Source organism: Pleurodeles waltl, chromosome 3_2 (assembly GCF_031143425.1).
Source record: "Pleurodeles waltl isolate 20211129_DDA chromosome 3_2, aPleWal1.hap1.20221129, whole genome shotgun sequence".
NCBI lineage: Eukaryota > Metazoa > Chordata > Amphibia > Caudata > Salamandridae > Pleurodeles > Pleurodeles waltl.
In genome coordinates, this window is record NC_090441.1 from 102,291,057 (window position 1) to 102,311,017 (window position 19,961).

Here is a 19,961-nt window from a genome sequence, read left to right on the forward strand (position 1 = left end):
CCATTGTCAGGTTTGCATAGAGGCTAGATTCATTGCTCTCACCATTTGATGACGCCTGTCAAGTCCTTTATACCTTTTAGTACTGGCAGGCCTGCAGCTTTGGCTTTTACAGACCGAAGAAATCTGAATAAGTTATTATGGGCCGTATGTACAAAGCATTTTTCAGGTCGTTTGCAACCTCAGAAATGCCTTTTTAAATATCCAAAAGCACAAATTGTGATTCGGTAATGTGTTACTGAATCACAGTTTGTATTAGAGATTCAGTACTTGGTAGGGGCGCCTTTGTGCACTGTATGGCAGGGATCTGTTAGTCACAGTGAGCTAGCTTCTTAACAGTGGTGAAGTGAAGCAGGTCTTAAATGGCCGAGGGATAACAGTGAAAATAACACTTATGGATAGAGGCTTTTCCCTGAATTCACCTTTGTCTAGTGTGATCCACTACTTAAGAAGGTAGAGAGTATAGCAGAAGCAGGAGAACAAGATGTGATGCACCTGCAGGGGCCCCTGAATTCTAAGACTAAAGGAATGGTAAATTAATAGAATGCATGTGACTAGTACTAGACAAAGCTTTGCAGTAGGATGGATGGGATGCCGAGCTGGAGTCTTGTAACAGGACGGGAAGATGGATATACTAGTCAAAATCTTTCAACAGTGCAGAAGCAGAGTTAGTAGGGACAGGCACATTCATGCAGCAGGACAGGATGAGATGAGTCCTTGATGTCAAAGAGTTAGTATGGAATGTGCAGAAGGACTAAGAGAGCAAGAAACCAGGCACAAAGACAGTCTGAACGACTAACAGGGTAGGCGGCTCAAGTAAACAGTAAGCAATCAAATTACAATGCAGAGTTTAGCGGCACAGGCTTCATAGGAATAATAGCAGCTGAGAAGTGTTATGGTGTACAGGTTAAATTAGGAAGGCTTTCCATTTTTGCATCAATGTAGGTATAAATAATTAGCCCCATTACACGTGGCATGTGTACATGGGCTTCCCTACCCCCCCCCCCAAGCACATGTGCAGTCTCTTGTATGTTGGACCAAATCATGAAATGGCAGTTGAGAATCATGACATGCTTTCAGGGTCAATGGACATGACTGTAGACAATGCCTCGGCTTGATAGCACTGCGGACAGCCTGTAGCTAATGCAGTGGTAAAAAGCACACTCACTGCACTCCTTATCATGGCTAGTTGCTAAAGGAGAGTCGATCAGATATCCGCATTAGACCTTTGCTCATGGGGCTTGATCCTGCCAATTGAATGTGATGGCCAGTGCTGTTGGGGGTTTGGTTCTAGAAAGATGAAACTAGTGAAGAACTTCTCAAAACACCTGAAAGAAGTGAAATGCATAACACAAGTTTGGTCTCAGTGTTAAAAGAACTAGTCAGTTATTTTCTTCTTCAGTGGGTCCTTCTGGCATTGCTGGACAAAGGTCCCATGCATGGGATGAAAGTGGAGACCTTTTACACCTACTTAAAGCTCACACATTGCCAACTACCATCTGGGGGCTAGCAGTTGAGTGGTCATTTAGGCACTCTCTCTTAACGTGCACAGTTGCAAGAAACACAAAGAATTTAATCAGGCTCCTTAGCAACACAGTGTCTAAGTGGCCTCTTCTCATGGCCACATGAAGTGTCCTGTACCACCAGAAGCACATGTTTCTTTTGGAAGTGCTACTTGAAGTGGTTGCAAACTCACAAAGTGTGACTGCTTGTACTGGTCCTAGTTTGTGTGACTGATAGAGCAAAATATGAATGGGGCTGACACACCTCTTTTAGTTCTTTCTGCAAGGTAGTTACCCTGCTGAGAAGAAATGCTGCCGGGGTATCTGCCCAAATCAAAAATGAATTCAAACATTGACATCAGTTGTGTATGCAGAAATGTATTACCATCCATACGCTTACGTACTGTGCAACCATGATGCTACCAGAGAATCACCTTGAGCACTTGTAGTCTATGCATATTTTTGAAGAACACAAAAGATGATGGGAGGAATGCTTGCAGATTGTCTAACCACTGGGAAATTATCGGCATAAACCTATTGCTCTTTTGTGCAACATGCTATTTCAGTTTGGACCCAGCTATATGCAAATCAGTCTTGACCCTGCTCCAATCGGAACAGTCCAACCCGAACTGCCAGACCAGGTACTCCTTGAACCGGAATACAAGCAACCCAAGCACCTGATTAGGGCTCATCAGTCTGGTATAGCTTGATTGCAGTGGCATAGTGAGCAAGCATTCCAGCAATCACTTTTTGTATTTTTAATGTACGCCCTAAGTGGCAAGGGTATGCCCAGACATGGGTCCTGTGCTCACCCTCATGATGAGCAAAAGAACAGTGGGTTGTGATGCTACCCTGAATGATTGACATTATTATTGATTATGTTTTTGATATACACATTTGTGATTTTGTGCCCTCAAAGTTGTGTTACTATATGCACAATTGTTTTTAAAAATATCCGTGGTGTTGCACTAAATTATGATAGTGACTTAATAAATGCTCTATAGCGATTGTACTGTGAGACACATCCAATACTGCTATACACAACATTTGTGAGGTGCATGTGCATATGTAAAAAATGGCCATATGTGTGGCAAATGGAGAACTTCGAATAAGGGACTAGAAATAGAAAGGACCTAAGTACTCACCATGAGAGAGAAGGCAGAAGTTGAGTAGGATGCAAAGACTCGTGCTTAGTTGAAGGGTGGGGAGGCTAGGTTGGTGCTGTTAGGGGCTGCTAAAGTGGGAAGGTTAACGGAGAGTGAGGGAAGAAGATTGTAAGTATGAGGTCCCCCGAAGGAGATTTACTCGCATATATTTTAAACAAGTGTGTTTTAGTTCTTTCAGGCATCTCAGATCAAAAGGGATTGAGTTCTAGATGGTGGGAGCTGCACTGGAGAAGCTGTTTGTGGCAACTATGCAGGAGTTACATTTTTGAATTCCAAACTAAGCTCATCAATACTCCTGAAGTCCCTAATGCCACCATAGATTTTCAGAGGTGCTCTTAGGTTGTGTTGGTGTTGATTGTGAATGGCCTTGTATGTCATGCAAGATTACTGTAATCTTTGTTTTTAACTTACTGGTGGTATGTGGTCAAACATTCTGGTCCCAGTTATCATCTGACTCACAAAATGTAGAATGGCTTTCATAGGCATTAATAATGAGCTTAGCACGCCTGCTAGAGTGGAAGACCTTTTAATAGTGGAGTTTTGTATTCCTAGCCATAGTTCAGGTTAGATAGAAGAATTTACTTAACAGCAGTGTGTAAGTCATTAAGATGAAGCTGGGTGTTACGTTTTGCGGGAGTTAAGAGATGCTCTAGCAGTTGTGTCCCAATTGTGAGCGTATTGACTAATGGGCGTCAGTTCTCAACCCCAGTGGTTTAACCTCATTTACAAGAATGAGTGGGGCACTACTGATGCTGAGCTCAGATATCCAGCACATTTTAAATTTGGACTTATGAAGACATATAATGCGTGCCCTTTCAATTGTTTAGGCTTTAACTTTAGGAAGTTCAGTGAAATCCAGTTCTGACGTGTCGTTGGGTAATTCATGATAACACCAATGTTTTTTGTTGAATGTATTTTAGGTACATTTAGGTGTCCTCTGCAAGCTGATGATTCACAACTCAGGAGGCTTAGAGGCTCCTTGTACAAGTTGACTGGTATGGGGGCATTAATAGATCTCTAGGGGACTCCCCTTGCCAGAGGGATAGGGATCGAGGCATTGTTGGCCATACTGACAAGTTGCTTTTGGTTAGTCAGAAATGAGGAAAGCCACCCAAGGATCCTGCTTTGAATGAGGCTCTTAGCTTCTTTTGACCAAAGTCAATCTTTTTTTGAATGGCAAGATCTTGTAGGATCATAATATTTCCAATTTGTTACAACAATTCTTGTTTTATAGATTGTTTGCTGTTATGCATAAGATAGTTATTTAGTGAGGTTGTACTACAGTTCAGAGCATTTTAACATCCTCGTTTGTTCCCTCACATTAAATTAAATCAATTAAAGCCATTCCTGTTGGATTTTGTGCAACTGTTTTTGCAGAGCCGACCATGCTTTTCTTTAAAAAGAAGTTGATGACTGAACACAGGACTAGAACAAAGAATGTTACTCTTACAGAAGATAACGTGATACAGACTTTCTTCAGAATCTTTCAGGTGAGATGCCCTGATATTACTTTTTGCTTTTAAAGTTTAACAAAAGATTTTCACTTTCATTTTTCAGAACTATGTCACCTGTAGCAACAGTATTTCACTGACATATCTAAAATAAGTGTAAGCGTCTGTCTGAAAGTGTTTATATGTAAATAAAGATTGGATAAAGCGTTTCCTTTTAGGCTTTGGCTTGTTTGATGATGACATTCTATTAATATACAATAGCAGTTTTGTTCTGCAGCTGATCAAGAGATAAAATCACATTTCATAGACTACAATTAGATTCATGATTAGATCCTCATTAGTTAATACCCCAGATTTTGGTATTTTGCTCTCCGTGCTTTGATATTTGCCGAAAACAGATTGAATCCTATTTACAAAGGCATTTTCGATGCTTAAAACAGTCTTATTACTAGTAAGAGGGACAGTCTTGAGTCCATCTTAAATCAGGGAAAAGCCAATCAAGCCAACGGCTTTAAGACTGTCTTAATCCAGGAAAGACAATGTATTAAACCATTGGTGGTGAGTTCTTTGTACATCAGAGCATTTTACTTGGCTTAAGATGGTCTTAAGACTGCCTTCAGTTTAAAAAATGTGTTCTTAAATGATCCCAATGAGCTTATTTGATGAAAGAGGTATACATGACACAATATTCAAGTTTCACATGCTCATGAAGGTGCACATTATGAGGTGTAAATTATGAAAATACATAATACGTTTATCTTTCATGTTTTTAATTTATATAATTTCCCCAAATATACATCCACTTCATTCTTCCTTTATATTGCATTGAACACATAAGGTCTGCACTGAATGCTTCTAGTATAACGCGGACCGTGTGGACACAGCTTTACACCCGTACTATGCACTGATGTAAACCAATAGATTCGCTCCAGTTAAAATGCATTGGGCCCATTCAATGTCCCATTGGACTGCATTTACTTTCATGATTTATATCATGCCATAATTTCTCTTTTTTTAACCACTTCTTAGTTCTGTGCAGGCATTTAGAGTGGGGGAGGGTGAAGTTAGGCAGATATTGCGAGTGAATGAGAGTGCATGCGTCTTGAAGTATGTGCATGTGTCATGAGGTGTGCGCATGTTTCTTAATACACATACACGTATCATGACTTATGTACGTGTGCAATTGACAACAGGCTTTGGTAAAGCAATGGACTGGGCTTTTTAGAGTCGTGACCTGTTGACTTTGCCAATGCTTATTTTCCATGTTTTTTTTAACCCCTTTTAGAATCTTGCAATATATGTACTGCATGTCTCCCAGAAAGATTAATATCAAGGGAAAGTTGCACCAGTTCCTTCAGTTTGTTTCTTACATATATTCTTTTATTTTTCAAATTGTGCAGCACTATTTCATTAGACTTCCCCATTCATCTGCTACCTATACCTGCCTACCTCCGATTTTATTTGTTCCTTTCCACTGTCGACTGGCATCCTATGGCTCTTTTCACTTTTTGTTGTACTCTTTAACCATAGAGGTGAGCTGGCTCTTTACCAGTACTGCCCACCAAAGCAAAGTGCAGAAATAGTTCAGCTTTTGACCCGGTGTTTGATTTTTCTGTGGTGATGGTGAGTTTTGCAAGGAAAAGCTCAGTAACGGCCACATACATTTTTTTTAATCAATGGCATTTGAAAGTGTTTTTTTTTTTTTAAGATACATTTGAGATGTACCCATTTCTGATTTGTTTTGGCAGACCTCCGAAATGTTGGCTCATTCATTTGTGTGACCTGAGAAATGGTCCAGTGCATAAAACTGGAAACTTGATCTTAGCATCCACGCTGTTAGTTCTTGCACTTGAGGATTGACTGTTTTGTACATTCTAGTCTGGGTTTTGGGTAACCTCACGGAGACCACTTTCTTGCCATCTAGCAGTGACATAACTAAGGATGTGGTTAAGTCCACCTGAAGTTGTGTTTGAAGCCTTGATACAACCTTGGAGATCAGTAATAGTAAGAGGTTGGTTTGCTTTACAGCAGCAAGTACCCGTGGGTTCATTGTTAGTTCTCCTACAGCTCTCACGTTTTGGACTGGAGTGATTTTAATTAGGAATGGTGTCAAAGTGAAATGGAACTTGTGCTGCTTTAAGTTCCACCCTCTAAGAGATTTAGAGTTTTTGGTGACATTGAGTCAGAGGCACCTTTGCTCATCCAGTGGTAGGTGTTGGTTAAACATTCAGTGATGTTCATTTTGTTTCCGGATTTGTTTTCCAAGAAGATGTGGACCTCAGTGTTGCCCACATACTTCTGGAACTGAATGGTGGTGATGTTCAGTTAGTTGCGCAGGCTTGTATATTCTTGAAAGATGGTGGCATTAAAGGTGACGCTTAGGGCATTGTAAAGCATGACAGGCTGACAAGTCAACTTTCCCTTGATACTAATCTTTCTGTTCTTACAAACTAAAGTAGCTCTATCTATATGTAGCAAAACGCAGATAAGCCTTTGTTTTCGGAGATGAGTGATATGCATGACTGATACTCATGAAAACAATGTTCCTCCCTAGAAGAATAATGGTTCTATAAACTAATTTGCTGTTTTTTTGCTCCAGGCCTTATCACTTACTGTTCCAGAGATTTTGCTTGAAGATGTGAAGAAGTATTTTCTGTTTTCCTGCATTTGGGCTTTCGGAGGAAGTTTGGAATCCCAACAGAAAACTACTTTCAGTCGGTGGTGGAGAAAGCATTTCAAGAATCACTGTGTATTTCCAGGGGATGGCGAGGTAAGCATTTTCAGCTTTTATTATTTTCTAACATGGCTCATGATGGCTCATTTCATTAAAAGACATATTTCATCTGCACTACAGAAGATAAGGTTACAAATATCTCATAAAATTAAGCTTATAAGACAATACTTTTGCTGCTAAGTAAGGTATTGACTTTAAGACCATAAAGGAGAAACATACAGTAGTTAACACAAATCTTACACTGGAGATTGATAGGAGGCCCATTAGAGATGCTGGGAAAGACAGGAAATGTCTTCATGGGACATCACTTATGAGTGATTTCTATGACCATATGGGTCAAGAAACAAGGATTAAGAAAAGAAAGGATCACTTGTGTGCAATTATGCAAATTGTGGGCCTCTTAACGTCTATATCGCAACATTGTGTACTGGGGTGAGTAGAGAGATACTGTATGCCTGCGAATACCACTCAAATCTACTTAACTATAGATTGTAAATTAATGTGAAAAAGAAATGGTGTGGATACAAAACTAAGTGCAGAGGATGCCTTTGAAATGATGCAAGTAAAGAGAGAAACACTGAAAAAAGCAATGAATGACTAAAGTAACTCTTTATGTGGAGCCAAATGTTCCAAACGTGTTTTCATTCGCATGGTGAATGCTACGCATAGCGTTGCAGTGTACAGCATGAACATCACAATTTGTGAACCTCATTGTGAATTGATATGTCATTTGATTGTGGATTCTTGTAAGTGTCAAGGAAATAGGGGTGCAGAAAGTGGCACTTTCCGATATTCCACAGAGCTGTGTTACTGAGATGAATTATGTCAGTGTGTGTTTAAACTAATGCACTAAAAATGAGTACTATTATTTATTTACAGAAAGGTCTCAAAGGTCTTGTTTTAATAATATATATGACAAGATAGTAACCATAATATCAGAGAAAAACTTAACCAGAAGTCCAGTTTTCAGAAGCAATAATTTATATATTTATTGATGACACAAAGATTTTTCTGACGGATACTTCTAATCACAGACTCCTCAAATGTAGAATATTCCTAATGCGTCAGACAGAACCTGGAACCTTTTCATAGTTGTGCTTCTTTGCACCTCTTGGGGGTGCCAGGCAGCTCCACATTGGCTTTGTTCTGCCTGGAAGTGAAACAGTAGAGATGCATATAAGCACCGCCACTGCACGCAAATATCAGTTAATTTATTTCCGTGCCTTCTAATGCGGATCCTGAGCTCCCTCCTTCATCAGTGCTCAATGACTTTCCAATCTCGAAATTATGTGTGCAAGGGAACAATGTCCCCACCTAAAACTACAGTGTTTAAACCATGCATGTAGAAAACAGATGTCTGTATTAGACCTGCACAAAGTGTTCTTATGGAGTTTAGGCTTGATGGGTATGCCCTCATGCACCCAAAAGTGATCTGGGATCATGAAGGGAAGCTGTATCTCACCGATGGTAGAACAAAGTCATGGACCTCAAGTAACTTCCTCTCCCACTCCAAGTGGAGTGCGCGGACCCCCACACAGAGCCCATCCCCTCAACATGTCTTCTTTGCAGTAAGTCTGGTAAGTTGAAGTCAACATAGAAAACAAAACATAAGAAGGCAAAGCAGAGCTCATCCCTATCCTGCCACTCTCTGTCTAAAGAGAAATCACAAGGGCATTAAGGTGCCACCTGATCTCAGGCCATTTAGAATGATGCAGCAGGTCAGGGCCTTTAAGAAGGCCATGCTGCTTATTTCTGGCACTCTTCTGGCTCCTTCTGGTGTGTCTGTGAGCCCATGGATCAGCAGTCACCTTTGGTTTGGTTACCATTGGCAGATACATCCTTGGCGCTGTCTAAGCTCCTAGAACCTTTCTTGGATTTCTAACCAACTCCAGTGCCAGCTTCCACCCCAGCATCAAGACCTGCTGGTACCTCTTTCATCGACGTCAGAATTCCACTTCAAGCAGGGAGAAGGAGTTTTATATTCCACAAAGAAGTCTACTTGCGAGACATGCATGTTTTGCAAAGGTGTTTATTTGGGTTTGAAGATTGAGATTCAGTTCTAGTCGTTTTGTCAATGATTGAACGTTGACAGTCAAGAAAAGTTAGTGGGTTTAGCCAAGATTCTGTTGGCATTTAGCCATTGACTAGAAAAATCAATAAGAATTCAGTTTCCAGTCTGAGGTGATAATGTGTCATCCAAGACTGGATCTTTCCAGGATTTCTTCCAGGGTTATAGCAACAAAAATCATGTGCCTTATGGAGAGGATGCTTTTAGATACAGTCTACTGTCTACTAAAAGTGATAGTAAAAGTTGGAGTTTCTTCACAATGCGTCCAGGGGGTCCCTATTTAGAATCAAGAAAAGACTTATAAGACCCCTTTTTGAAGTGGAGTGGGGTTGGATATGGTGTTTTAGATTTTTATTGGTTAGTAGTGGTTTCCTAGATATGAAGAGAACCACTTGCAAACCTGTGGGACAGCTTTTATAATGTGTATTGTTGGTATTTGTAACATCTGAATAGTCCTGTTGTAATATGAACCCCCAAGACCTTTGAAAGACTGAAAGGGTGGGTTGCTATATACAAGGATCCCAGGCTCCCATGTGTTATAATGTTATCAACCTCCTGGAGGACATGCAGCATATTGATTTGGCATGGTTGGGGGATGCACTCCTTATATTTTATATAATTTATTGATATTTTAAGTTCCGTTCTACAATATGTTTCATACAAACAGGGATGCATGCTCTAGTTCTCTTCAATTCACATGTTCTCATCTTCTGCAGATCTGGGACTATTATGTGGACAGTGAGACCCACCAGTTTATGAAATGGAATGAAAATATCTCACCATATTCCATTCCTCATGGGCAAGGGATACCATCCGAGGCTTTTGTCCGAACTATGCACTCAGAGGTAAGCTCTTAGTAATAATATCCAGAAGTATGTGGTGAAGACAAATGACTTACAGGCAGAGTAATAAACATGCCTTGAACTTCAACTAATTTACATGTTGGTTTTTTAAGATATAAGTTGTCAGATGGTTATTAAAATCAGAAATAATTTTAAAGACCATAAACAATGGAGTGTATTGTGAAAATAAGACAATGCTTTGTTTTTCAGCAAATATTATTCCTTTCAAATCTTCTGTCTATTGCTGGTTGGCCAGTCATCTTAGTGGGCGAGGCAGGTTGTGGAAAAACTGCAGTGATGCAGGAACACATCAGTACTCTCTGCTCAGGGGATGTGGCGGACCTTTTAGAACTCAAAATAGCAACAAATCGGTGAGTACCTATAATTTCAGATCTAAATTGTGAAACCACTTTACTCAGAAGCATAGTTTTGTTAGAGTAAACCTGCTAACAGAGGTGGTGATGGGGGAGTGGCGGAAACGCCCTGAAGGGTGGGAGAATTCACCAACATTTCTTAACCTATTATTACCCTGGAAACAAAAACGTAGGGCCTGTTATGACCTTGATGGATGTGATATTCCGTCCCAAACGTGATGGATATCTAGTCCGCCGTATAACAAGTTCTATTATATCCTATGGAACTTATAAAACAGTGGGTGGGATATCCGTCACTTTTGTGACTGAGTATTCCATCCTCCAAGGTCCTAATCAGGCCTTTAGTGTCAATGGTAAGAGAAGATCCCTTTTCAGGGGATAATGCATGGGGAACACCCCTAAAATCGTTGGTGTACAGGTAAAAGGTTTCTAAAATCGGGAATATATTTCCCTGTGGGTAAAAAAACAGAAAAAAGTACAGTTGCACACACACGAAAGTACCCCATGCACAGTTATGCAGACAGAAAGCCCTTCACATGCTTGTAAATAAGAATCACAAAGATTGACCCGAAAACTTTTTACATTCCAAAAATGGGTAAAATTGCACCCATGAGCAGTAATAAACCTGTTCATGCATATTTATTATTTAAATGAACAATATGTTTATTACATGCACACAAATATGTTGTGCATTGATGAAAAATATTATAATGTTATAATTTCTTGCACTACTCCATAGCTGCTTTGTACTATTGTTATTTGCTTTGTTTTATTGCACTCCCGGTTTACATTGTTGAAACGTCATTAAAATTCCTAGAGGGCGTTCTCCCAGGAACCCTTTGTCCAGGAGCTTTACCAGGAGATGCACAAGCCAACTGTGAAGAAGATACTATTTGTGTGGTATTGGTCCCATTCACTGAGTATTTTGCACACAATAGTGGAACTTAAGGCTGCAAAAAAGCAATGTGTGATTATAAATTCCACACCCTGATTCACATAGTCAAGATTTGTTTAATTTTGCGATGTAAATGTGTACTTATGGCAGAGAAAACTCTACCAGCATGGCAAATGTTTCACTGATCTAAGTGTAGAGTTAGAGGTGGGAGAGAAAGAGAGATTGCTGAGGGAGCACTACAAAAGGCATTTAACAACAGCAAACCAAAGGGTTGTAAGTATTCATAAACATTTTTCTGAATTTCTTTCACTCTTAAAACACACATGCATGTACTCCTGTGAAAGTTGTTTCCAGAATGGGAGTTGAAGGTACACACCCTCATATTGCATGGGTGTGTAGAAGGTGATTTACTCCACATTGTGTGTGTAAATTAATATTTCTACATCTTTTACTCATTTAGATTTACGTTTGAAGTCTGTATGAGCAAAATTAGAGAAGTTAGAGTGTTCCTGGACATGCACAGAATCTAGATTTCCACGAGTACTGTTGGAGTTGTTTATCAAACCCTAACAAGTCAAAATCTGCTCCAAACTTGTAAGTTATCTTTCAGTAGTAGATTCCCAACATTTAGCAGCCTGCCATCATGAATAAGGCCCACTAGGAAGTTCTGCATCTGAGCCAAGACATTAAGCCGGATTTAGAAGAGAGTTACCTTCAGGTATGTCTTGAAAAGTGATATATATTATAGGGATGAGGGAAGCAGGCCTTCCCGATCACAGAACCTCCTCTGGTTACATCATGTTGACACAGTAGGCACTGCTGAGAAGGGGCCAACTTACCAGTCAGCCACAGTTTTTATCATCTCCCACTAAATGCAAGACAACCAGGCATGCCGCAATGATCTTTCAGAGAATGCCAGTGCAAGTGAACATGATGTTTTGGAAGGAAACTTCTAGTATGTCAGGGGAAACTTTTAACGTGTAAGAAAATGCACCTTGAATTAGAGGTATCTTTCCAATATCTACATATTTCTGTGGAAACTCCACAGTGCCTAAATAGCATGGTGAAAATCCTGCCACAGAGGTTGTTCCCACCTTGCAGACCAGCTACCTGAATGTGGCAGATCTTCTGGCACCAATGGTAGACATGGCACCTCTGGCCCTATTCTCGCTTCATACTCTTTTTGGCGCCTTTTGGCCCGGCGCCATAAATGAATGCAGCTGAGCGGCCACGCACAGAAGGTGAGCGCGTTACTCGGCTGCTAGCGCGGCAGTGGGGAAGTCTTTTTTAACCTTTTTAACTTTTTAAAACATATTTGTATTAGTGTTTGGGAAATACTGCTTTGGGGCGTGCTGATTTTACTTCTTCATTGTTAATTTTGGCTCTTTTACATTTTTATTGCTGGTTTTCACCGTTTCAGGAGCTAGGTGCCGTTTCAGCGCCTGCACCGGAAGTGAGGGTCTGTAAGAGCCCTCCTTCCGGCCACCAGAAACTCTCTACTGCTCAGTTAGCGGTTCAGGTGACGTCGGGCTTTTGGCCTGGTGCCATAAATGAATGCAGCTGAGCAGCCGCGCACAGAAGGTGAGCGCGTTACTCGCCTGCTAGTGCAGCAGTGGGGAAGTATTTTTTTACCTTTTTAACTTTTTAAAACATATTTGTATTAGCGTGTGGGAAATACTGCTTTGGGGCGTGCTGATTTTACTTCTTTATTGTTAATTTTGTCTCCTTTACCTTTTTATTGTTGGTTTTCACCGTTTCTGGAGCTAGGTGCCGTTTCATCGCCTGCACCGGAAGTGAGGATCTGTAAGAGCCCTCCCTCCGGCCACCAGAAACTTTCTCCCGCCATTAGTGGTTCAGCTGACGTTGGGCTTTTGGCCTGGTGCCATAAATGAATGCAGCTGAGCGGCTGCGCCTAAGGCAAGCCCGTCTGCACCCGTCCGCGCCTGAACGGGCCCAGGGGCCAGAGACTGCCCTTTTTTTCAAATGTGCAGCCGGCTAAGAATATGCCTTGCAAGCATAAGGTGCCATCCGATTACAGGTCCGCCTGGACCTGTAAGGAATGTAATTGGGCAGTACAAGCTCCACTAACCCTGAAGGAGGCCAGAGCTCAGTATAGGGGGCCTCTGATGTCTGGAACAGCAGCTCAGGAAAATACGGCAGTTCGCGGTCAGCCGTTTCGGTACGCTCTGATAAATGTCCGCTCACTCCCTAAACACAAACTGGAAATTTGCGAGATGATTGATACTTGGCACATTGTCTGTCTGTTTATAACAGAAACCTGGGGTAAAATAGAATCAGACCCCGACTTTGTTGTAGCATCTCCCCCAGGGTATACCTACTACAGATTAGATAGACCCTGAAATAGGGGCGGAGGTTTGGCTGTTATCTGCAGGGCTACTCTCGCGTGCGTTGGGTCTGGCCCCGCCACTGAAACGTGCGAGACAATGGCTTTTAAGATTTCTCATAACAATGGAGTACTGTTGGAGGGCTTACTGATTTATCGACCGCCGGGCCCTCTTACAAACTTTGCCCAATCTTGGTTTAAGCTGATAGAACCTATGGTTCTGTCCCCCAAGGCAATTATCCTAGGAGATTTTAATATTCACTTTGATGAGATCTGCACTCCAGTGGTTACGGAGTTCTTAGATCTTATAGAGGTCCTGGATTGGACCCTCAGAGTCTTGGCAGCTACCCATAGTGCAGGACATATATTAGATGGGGTCTTTGCTCGTACTTCTCTACAGCTGACTTTAACTAACACCCAGTTAAGTTGGACGGATCGTCATCTGCTAAACTTCAAAATTGACACCACTCATTCTCCTGCTTTGTATGAGTTGGAGAACAAAGTATTTAGGCTATGGAAGCAGATTAAAGTGGAAGAGCTAGTTCCGGCCTTAGAAGAGGGTTGGAATAGGGCCAAGAAGCTGGCTGAGCCCTTGCTTGACAGCTTCAAGCAAGGGGTTCAAACGGCCATGACTCAATTGGCTCCCCCTAAGACCCTGGGGCCTTGTAGCCGGAAGAAGCTTGGTCAACCTTGGTTTACGAGCGAACTTAAATCTTTCCAGAGAAATTACCGACAACAGGAGCGTCGGTGGAAATTAAACCCAGTCCCAGAGGAAAGGGTTGTATTAAAGTCCACCCTCAAGGCTTATAAAGCGGTGCGTTTTAAGGCTAAATCCAATTTCTGTACTGCCAAAGTTAAGGAGGCATTAAATGCCCCTATAGAACTTTTCAAAGTGATAAAGGCATTATCCACTCCCCTTAGGCCACTCGATCTGGAAAATCCTCAGGAGTTCTGTGATAAGGTTGCTAGGCACTTTGAGAACAAAATCCTTCAAATACACGCACATTTTGTTCCTCATGAGGTCTCTAGGGAACTCTCCTCTATGGTATCTACTGACTCTAAAGCTAGTTGTAAAGTCCTATCTGATTTTCATATCCCAACTCATGACAGTATTAGAAAGATGATTTTAGAAATAAAGTCTGGTTCCCCTTTGGATCCGTGCCCCCCCTTCTATCTCTAAATTGGCTCCTGACCTGATGGCTCGGGCATTAGCTCCTATCTTTCAAGAGGTTCTGATGTCTGGGATGTATCCCTCCCTATGGAAGGAGACCATAATTGTTCCCATTAAGAAGAAGCCAGATGGCGATAGCCAGGACCCTAAACAATTTACGGCCAATAGCGCTTCTTCATTATCTGGCAAAGATTTTAGAGAAAATCTTGAATATGGAACTCGTGGAATTTTTTGTAGAAGCGGGAGGCCTTGACTCCTCTTAACATGGTTTCAGAAAGGCGCACAGTACGGAGACTGCCTTGATTTCATCCTCTGATGCTGTTCGGAAACTGGTAGATGAAGGTCAAGGGGCCATCCTAGTACTATTAGATCTATCGGCGGCGTTTGATACTATTTCTCCTCATCTACTGACTTTGTCAAGTAGGGATCAGAGAGCGAGCCCTTAAGCTTCTGGAATCTTTTCTTACCAACAGATGGACCACTGTAAGTTGTGGTAATTTCAGATCCACACCTTATCTATTACCCTGTGGGATCCCACAGGGATCTTCTTTGAGTCCTACCCTGTTTAATGTGTATGTTGGCCCGCTGGCTAGTCTGATTTGCTCCTTTGGTTTTATCCCGTCCTCTTATGCAGACGATACTCAGCTTATCATCCCAATTAAAAAGCCTTGGGAGGAGGTTGCGGACCGGTTCAATAACTGTATGCAAGCTGTCAGTAATTGGATGAAGTCTAACTGGCTTAAAATGAATGCCACCAAAACCGAAATTTTCTGTTTTGGGCCGGGAAAATAATTATGGAATCCACGCTGGTGGCCCTCAGATTGTGGCATGCTTCCTGTTCCCACTACTACCAGTAGGAATTTGGGCATTCTTTTTGATGATTGCTTTTCCTTTAAAAGTCAGGTAAATCACACCTTAAAGACATGCCTTTGGCTCATTAAAATGCTTAGGAAATTTTTTCCTTATCTCCAGCATGAATGGAGAGTCTCTGCTATTTTAGCATTGGTTATGTCTAAAGTAGATTATTGTTATGCCTTGTTCCTTAATTTGGACAAGGCCTTGATTAATAAGCTGCAACTGGTTCAGAATTCAGCTGCTAGAGCGGTTCTCAACCTTTCACGGTGGATATCAGTCAGAGAGAACCTCAAACAATTACATTGGCTCCTGGTGGCTCAGCGTATTATCTTTAAATCGCTCTGTTTGACGTATAAAGCAACTCACGGGATTGGTCCTCACTACCTCACCACCAGGCTCTGTTGGCATGCTCCTAAGAGAAATCTGAGGTCCTCCAAAGCCTACCGAAACCAGGTCCCCGTACTTATAAAGCCAAATGGGCTGATAAAGCTTTCACCGTGGCTGCTGCCAAAGGTTGGAACTCGCTTCCTTTGAACATCAGGCAAGAACCCTGTTACCTAAGGTTCAGGAAACTGGTTAAAACATGGCTCTTCCCCCGATAGCCTCTGCTCTGTGCTCCAGTTCATACCCTAAAGTAATTTTCTTTTTCTCTACTATCTGTTGTTTGAGTGGTTCCCTCGGCTCTTGCTTTTCCCTCCTCTCTCACCTTCTACACTAGCACTTCGATGCTCTCCATGAGTCGGAATGCGCTTTATAAATGCGACATACATACATACTCTGCCCTGCCCTGAACTCCTGAACCCCTAGTGCTAGACTGGGGACTTTCATTCACTCAGTGGATATTCCATTCATGTAGAAACAAATGTTTGCTATCTTCACGCTTCCCATCTTCGTATTTTATAATCAGATTGTCTTGCAAGATGTCTTTTAAATTTGTTGTCTCCCATAGTTTATAATCTTTACTCAAAAATGAATTAAGCTTTGAATAAATGTAGGAGGGCAAGATTTAAGCCCATATGTAATATTGACTTGCTGTTTTACAAGATTGTTTAAGTGCACTATTTGTCCCAGTTGGTCTTCTTCCAGTGAAGTCCTACTTTTCCAATGCTGGCATACCTTACGAGGAGGCTTTGCACTTTATAAGTCTAATGTATTCATTCATTAGCCATTCCTTTGACCTGTCTGTCCACCGATATGCTAACCCTAATGGTAAGTCCTGTACCAAAATTTGCACTTGTGCATAGACATATGTGATAGTTGTTTTGTCTGCCATCTTTGCATACAACTAGAAGGTTTTGCACTGACATGACCATTGCTAGTTGGGTAGCTGTTACCAGCTTTTGAATTGTGTGACCCCCTTATACAAGATGGCTCCCTGTGACAAGGGGTTGTAAACCTTGCTTGCTAAAACTTGAAGTACATTTTTCTCTGCAGTGGCCTCCACAATACAAAAATGACTGTAATTCTGTTTATAGCTGACAAACACTGCTATAAGTGCAGTTTTTCAGAGTGCAAAATATATAATATCTCATATAATGCTATGTAATTATGTGGTTGTCTTCATAACTCTCTTTACCATTTGGTCTGACAATCACTGGTTGGCTATGTAATGTTATATGACTCACACTGTTTGCCAGGCATTTCTGGGGACAGGGGGAGCAGGAGGGAATAGATAAGGGGAGAGAGGGAGCGGCTCTTCTCTTCGAGCCAGTAATACACAAAGGTGGTCATTCTAATGCGGTCCCCGCCGAATGACCGCCCCGCGGTCAAAAGACCGTGGCGGCCATTCCAACTTTCCCGCTGGGCCGGTGTGCGACCGCCAAAAGGCCGCCCGCCGGCCCAGCGGGAAAGCCCCTGCAACGAGGAAGCCGGCTCCGAATGGAGCCGGCGGAGTTGCAGGGGTGCGACCGGTGCAGTGGCACCCGTCGCGATTTTCACTGTCTGCTAAGCAGACAGTGAAAATCTTTGTGGGGCCCTGTAAGGCCCCACGACACCCGTTCCCGCCATCCTGGTTCTGGCGGTGAAAACCACCAGAAACAGGGTGGCGGGAAGGGGGTCGGAATCCCCATGGCGGCGCTGCAAGCAGCGCCGCCATGGAGGATTCCCTGGGCCAGGGGAAAACCGGCGGGAAACCGCCGGTTCCCCTTTTCTGACCGCGGCTTTACCGCCGCGGTCAGAATAGCCCTGGAAGCACCGCCAGCCTGTTGGCGGTGCTTCTGCGGTCCCCGGCCCTGGCGGTCCGTAATGACCCCCAAAGTGTCTAAGCAGACTCTACTTTTTTTTGTAGTTTTATATAGCACAAACTCGATCCAAAGGTATTGAAGTGCTTTACATGAACATCAGTTACTTTGAAAACAGTGCTGACGTGTGTATGGATGTACTTGTGCATGTGTTTATCTGTGTTTGGCCTTGCATCCAGAAACAAAAGTCTACCAGGAGCTCCTGGCTATGGAAAGTGAGGGAGCTCATGGAGCAGAGTCTGATGACGAAAGAGCATAGAGCAAACCAGCACACAACAGGGCAGAATACCAAGGAGTGGTGGCATGAGGAATGGATAGACAGCAGAGAGTAACAAGTAAGGCCTCACTAATTAGGTAGGAGTTTGATTCTCTGAGGCAGTCGCATCTCAGGGACGACTCTCATTTCTTGGGAGGCAGTCTCGTTCATTGATTGGAGGTCTCACTTTTTGATGCACATTGTCAGGGAGTTGTTGCATAGTCTTTCCCATCAGGTGCAAGCCTCCTACCGTATTGCACCGTCTGATTCATTGGATGTGAGGTTCTCTTCTTGGAGCTCAGTGTCATCCAGAGAGTTCAAGTCTTCCTTCTAGGAGCTCCATCCCACTCACTATGTATGAAATTCACTCATTTAGTACCAGACTTACACATGGGTGCGCAGTCACACTGAAAGAAATGGGATTATTATCTGGGGTGGGTGACTACCCATCTCAAGGAATAAATACGACCCTTGCCTGGGTGAACCCTAAATGTCATTCAGTTAATCTGAGCTCACTCCTGTGGGAGTTATGCACAGAGAAAACAGACTTGACTTACGTCAATTTGTAATACATTGATTCATCAGCTGCACAGTAATAAAATCAAAATGCCAAACAATAATAGCCCTAAGCTGAATTAGAAAAATAGAATAAAATGTAAAAAAAACAAAGTGACACCAAAATGACAAAATTCCAATGAGGTGAACTGGAGAAAGGAGTTTTAAATTTTTTAAGTAGAAATAGTGCCAAGAAACACTAGGCACCAATGATAGCCTATGGTTGTGGGGTATCAGCACCTAGGCAGAATTTGAGGCTGACCTTGACCAAAACGTGGGTCAAGTACACCTACCATATTCGTCCTGGTCGAAGAGTTTACCTTCTTATTTGGGGCCCATTTATACCTTGGTGGTACATATTGTGAAGCAAAAGGTCCCCCGCCAAATTTAAAAGTGGCTGTACCTTAGGGTTAATCATAGGGGAGATTACTTTGTCTCCACCAAGATGAATGCCCTCTGATGGCCCTGTGGAGTAATGGCCATAAGAGAGGCAGAGCTCCAAGATCACCCCTCGAACTTAGATGGCAAAATTAGAGGTCAGTATTCACTGGCAAGGGACAGTGAAAAAAGCTAAATGCTCTCTTACCCATGGGAGAGGACTCCTATGATGAGGGGAGCATTTTCATTTTTATTTTCAAAAAGAAAATCCTGCTACTGGATTTTCTCTTTAAAAAGAAAAAAAGAAAACAGTTTGGTGCAGGGTTCTGTCATGTTGACAGAACCCTGCACCAAACTTTAAGCAGCATTGACGGGAACCACCGGTGGTTCCTGCCAATGCTTTAGAAATGACCACCAGCTTGGTGGCCATTTCTAAATTAGATGGGCGATGAAATAATTTACTCTCTCTCCCCATATATATATATATATATATATATATATATATATATATATATATGTAAACCCAGCGATAGGAGTCTGGTAGGACAAAAGCAGTATCCCCCAGAAATCAGACAGTGGATACAGAAGAATTGCCTTGGCATTCTGTTTTCTCCCTTTCAAGAGTACTCCATTTTTATATGCAAACCCAGCACACCTGTCAAGCAGGATTTAACCCTGCAATGTAAAAAACGATGCCCACAGCCCCCACCCAGCATATTCATTGGCGTTCCGGAGTCATCGCTGCCCATTCAGGGTAGCCTATTGTTGGTCCTGGGAAGCTTTTCACAGCTTTTTCACATCTATTCAGGGCTAATAACTGACTGTGAGTTAGCAGAGGCTTAGGCGTGCCTCCTGACCCTTAAGGCAGGTAAAGGGTAACGTTCTAAAAGTGACATTTCCTTCATATGTTTTAAAAATCCAACTTCAGCATTGACATGGACTTTTAATAACTATTAAAAATAGGCATTTGAATATTTTTCTAGCTGGTGCCTTTCTTAAATCACAGTACCCCTTTTAAATGTTGCTTCCTAATCTTTCTCTATAAGCCATCCAGACTTCCTCCATTTAAAATGGCTTTTTGGGACTAGTCACAATAAGGGCCTACTTCTAAAAATTATGCATCCTGCCTTGTG

The 19,961-nt window shown here is 42.2% G+C and overlaps 1 protein-coding gene across 1 annotated transcript in view; it reads left to right on the forward strand.

Annotated features, from left to right (window-relative positions):
- LOC138286353 (uncharacterized) overlaps window positions 1-19,961 on the forward strand; it is a 1,286,679-nt gene that overhangs the window by 482,798 nt on the left and 783,920 nt on the right. Inside the window, exons 54-57 of the mRNA XM_069226509.1 lie at window positions 4,043-4,155; window positions 6,716-6,886; window positions 9,635-9,763; window positions 9,971-10,131. Coding sequence (XP_069082610.1) covers window positions 4,043-4,155; window positions 6,716-6,886; window positions 9,635-9,763; window positions 9,971-10,131 — 574 coding nt within the window. The remainder of the gene's footprint in view (window positions 1-4,042; window positions 4,156-6,715; window positions 6,887-9,634; window positions 9,764-9,970; window positions 10,132-19,961) is intronic.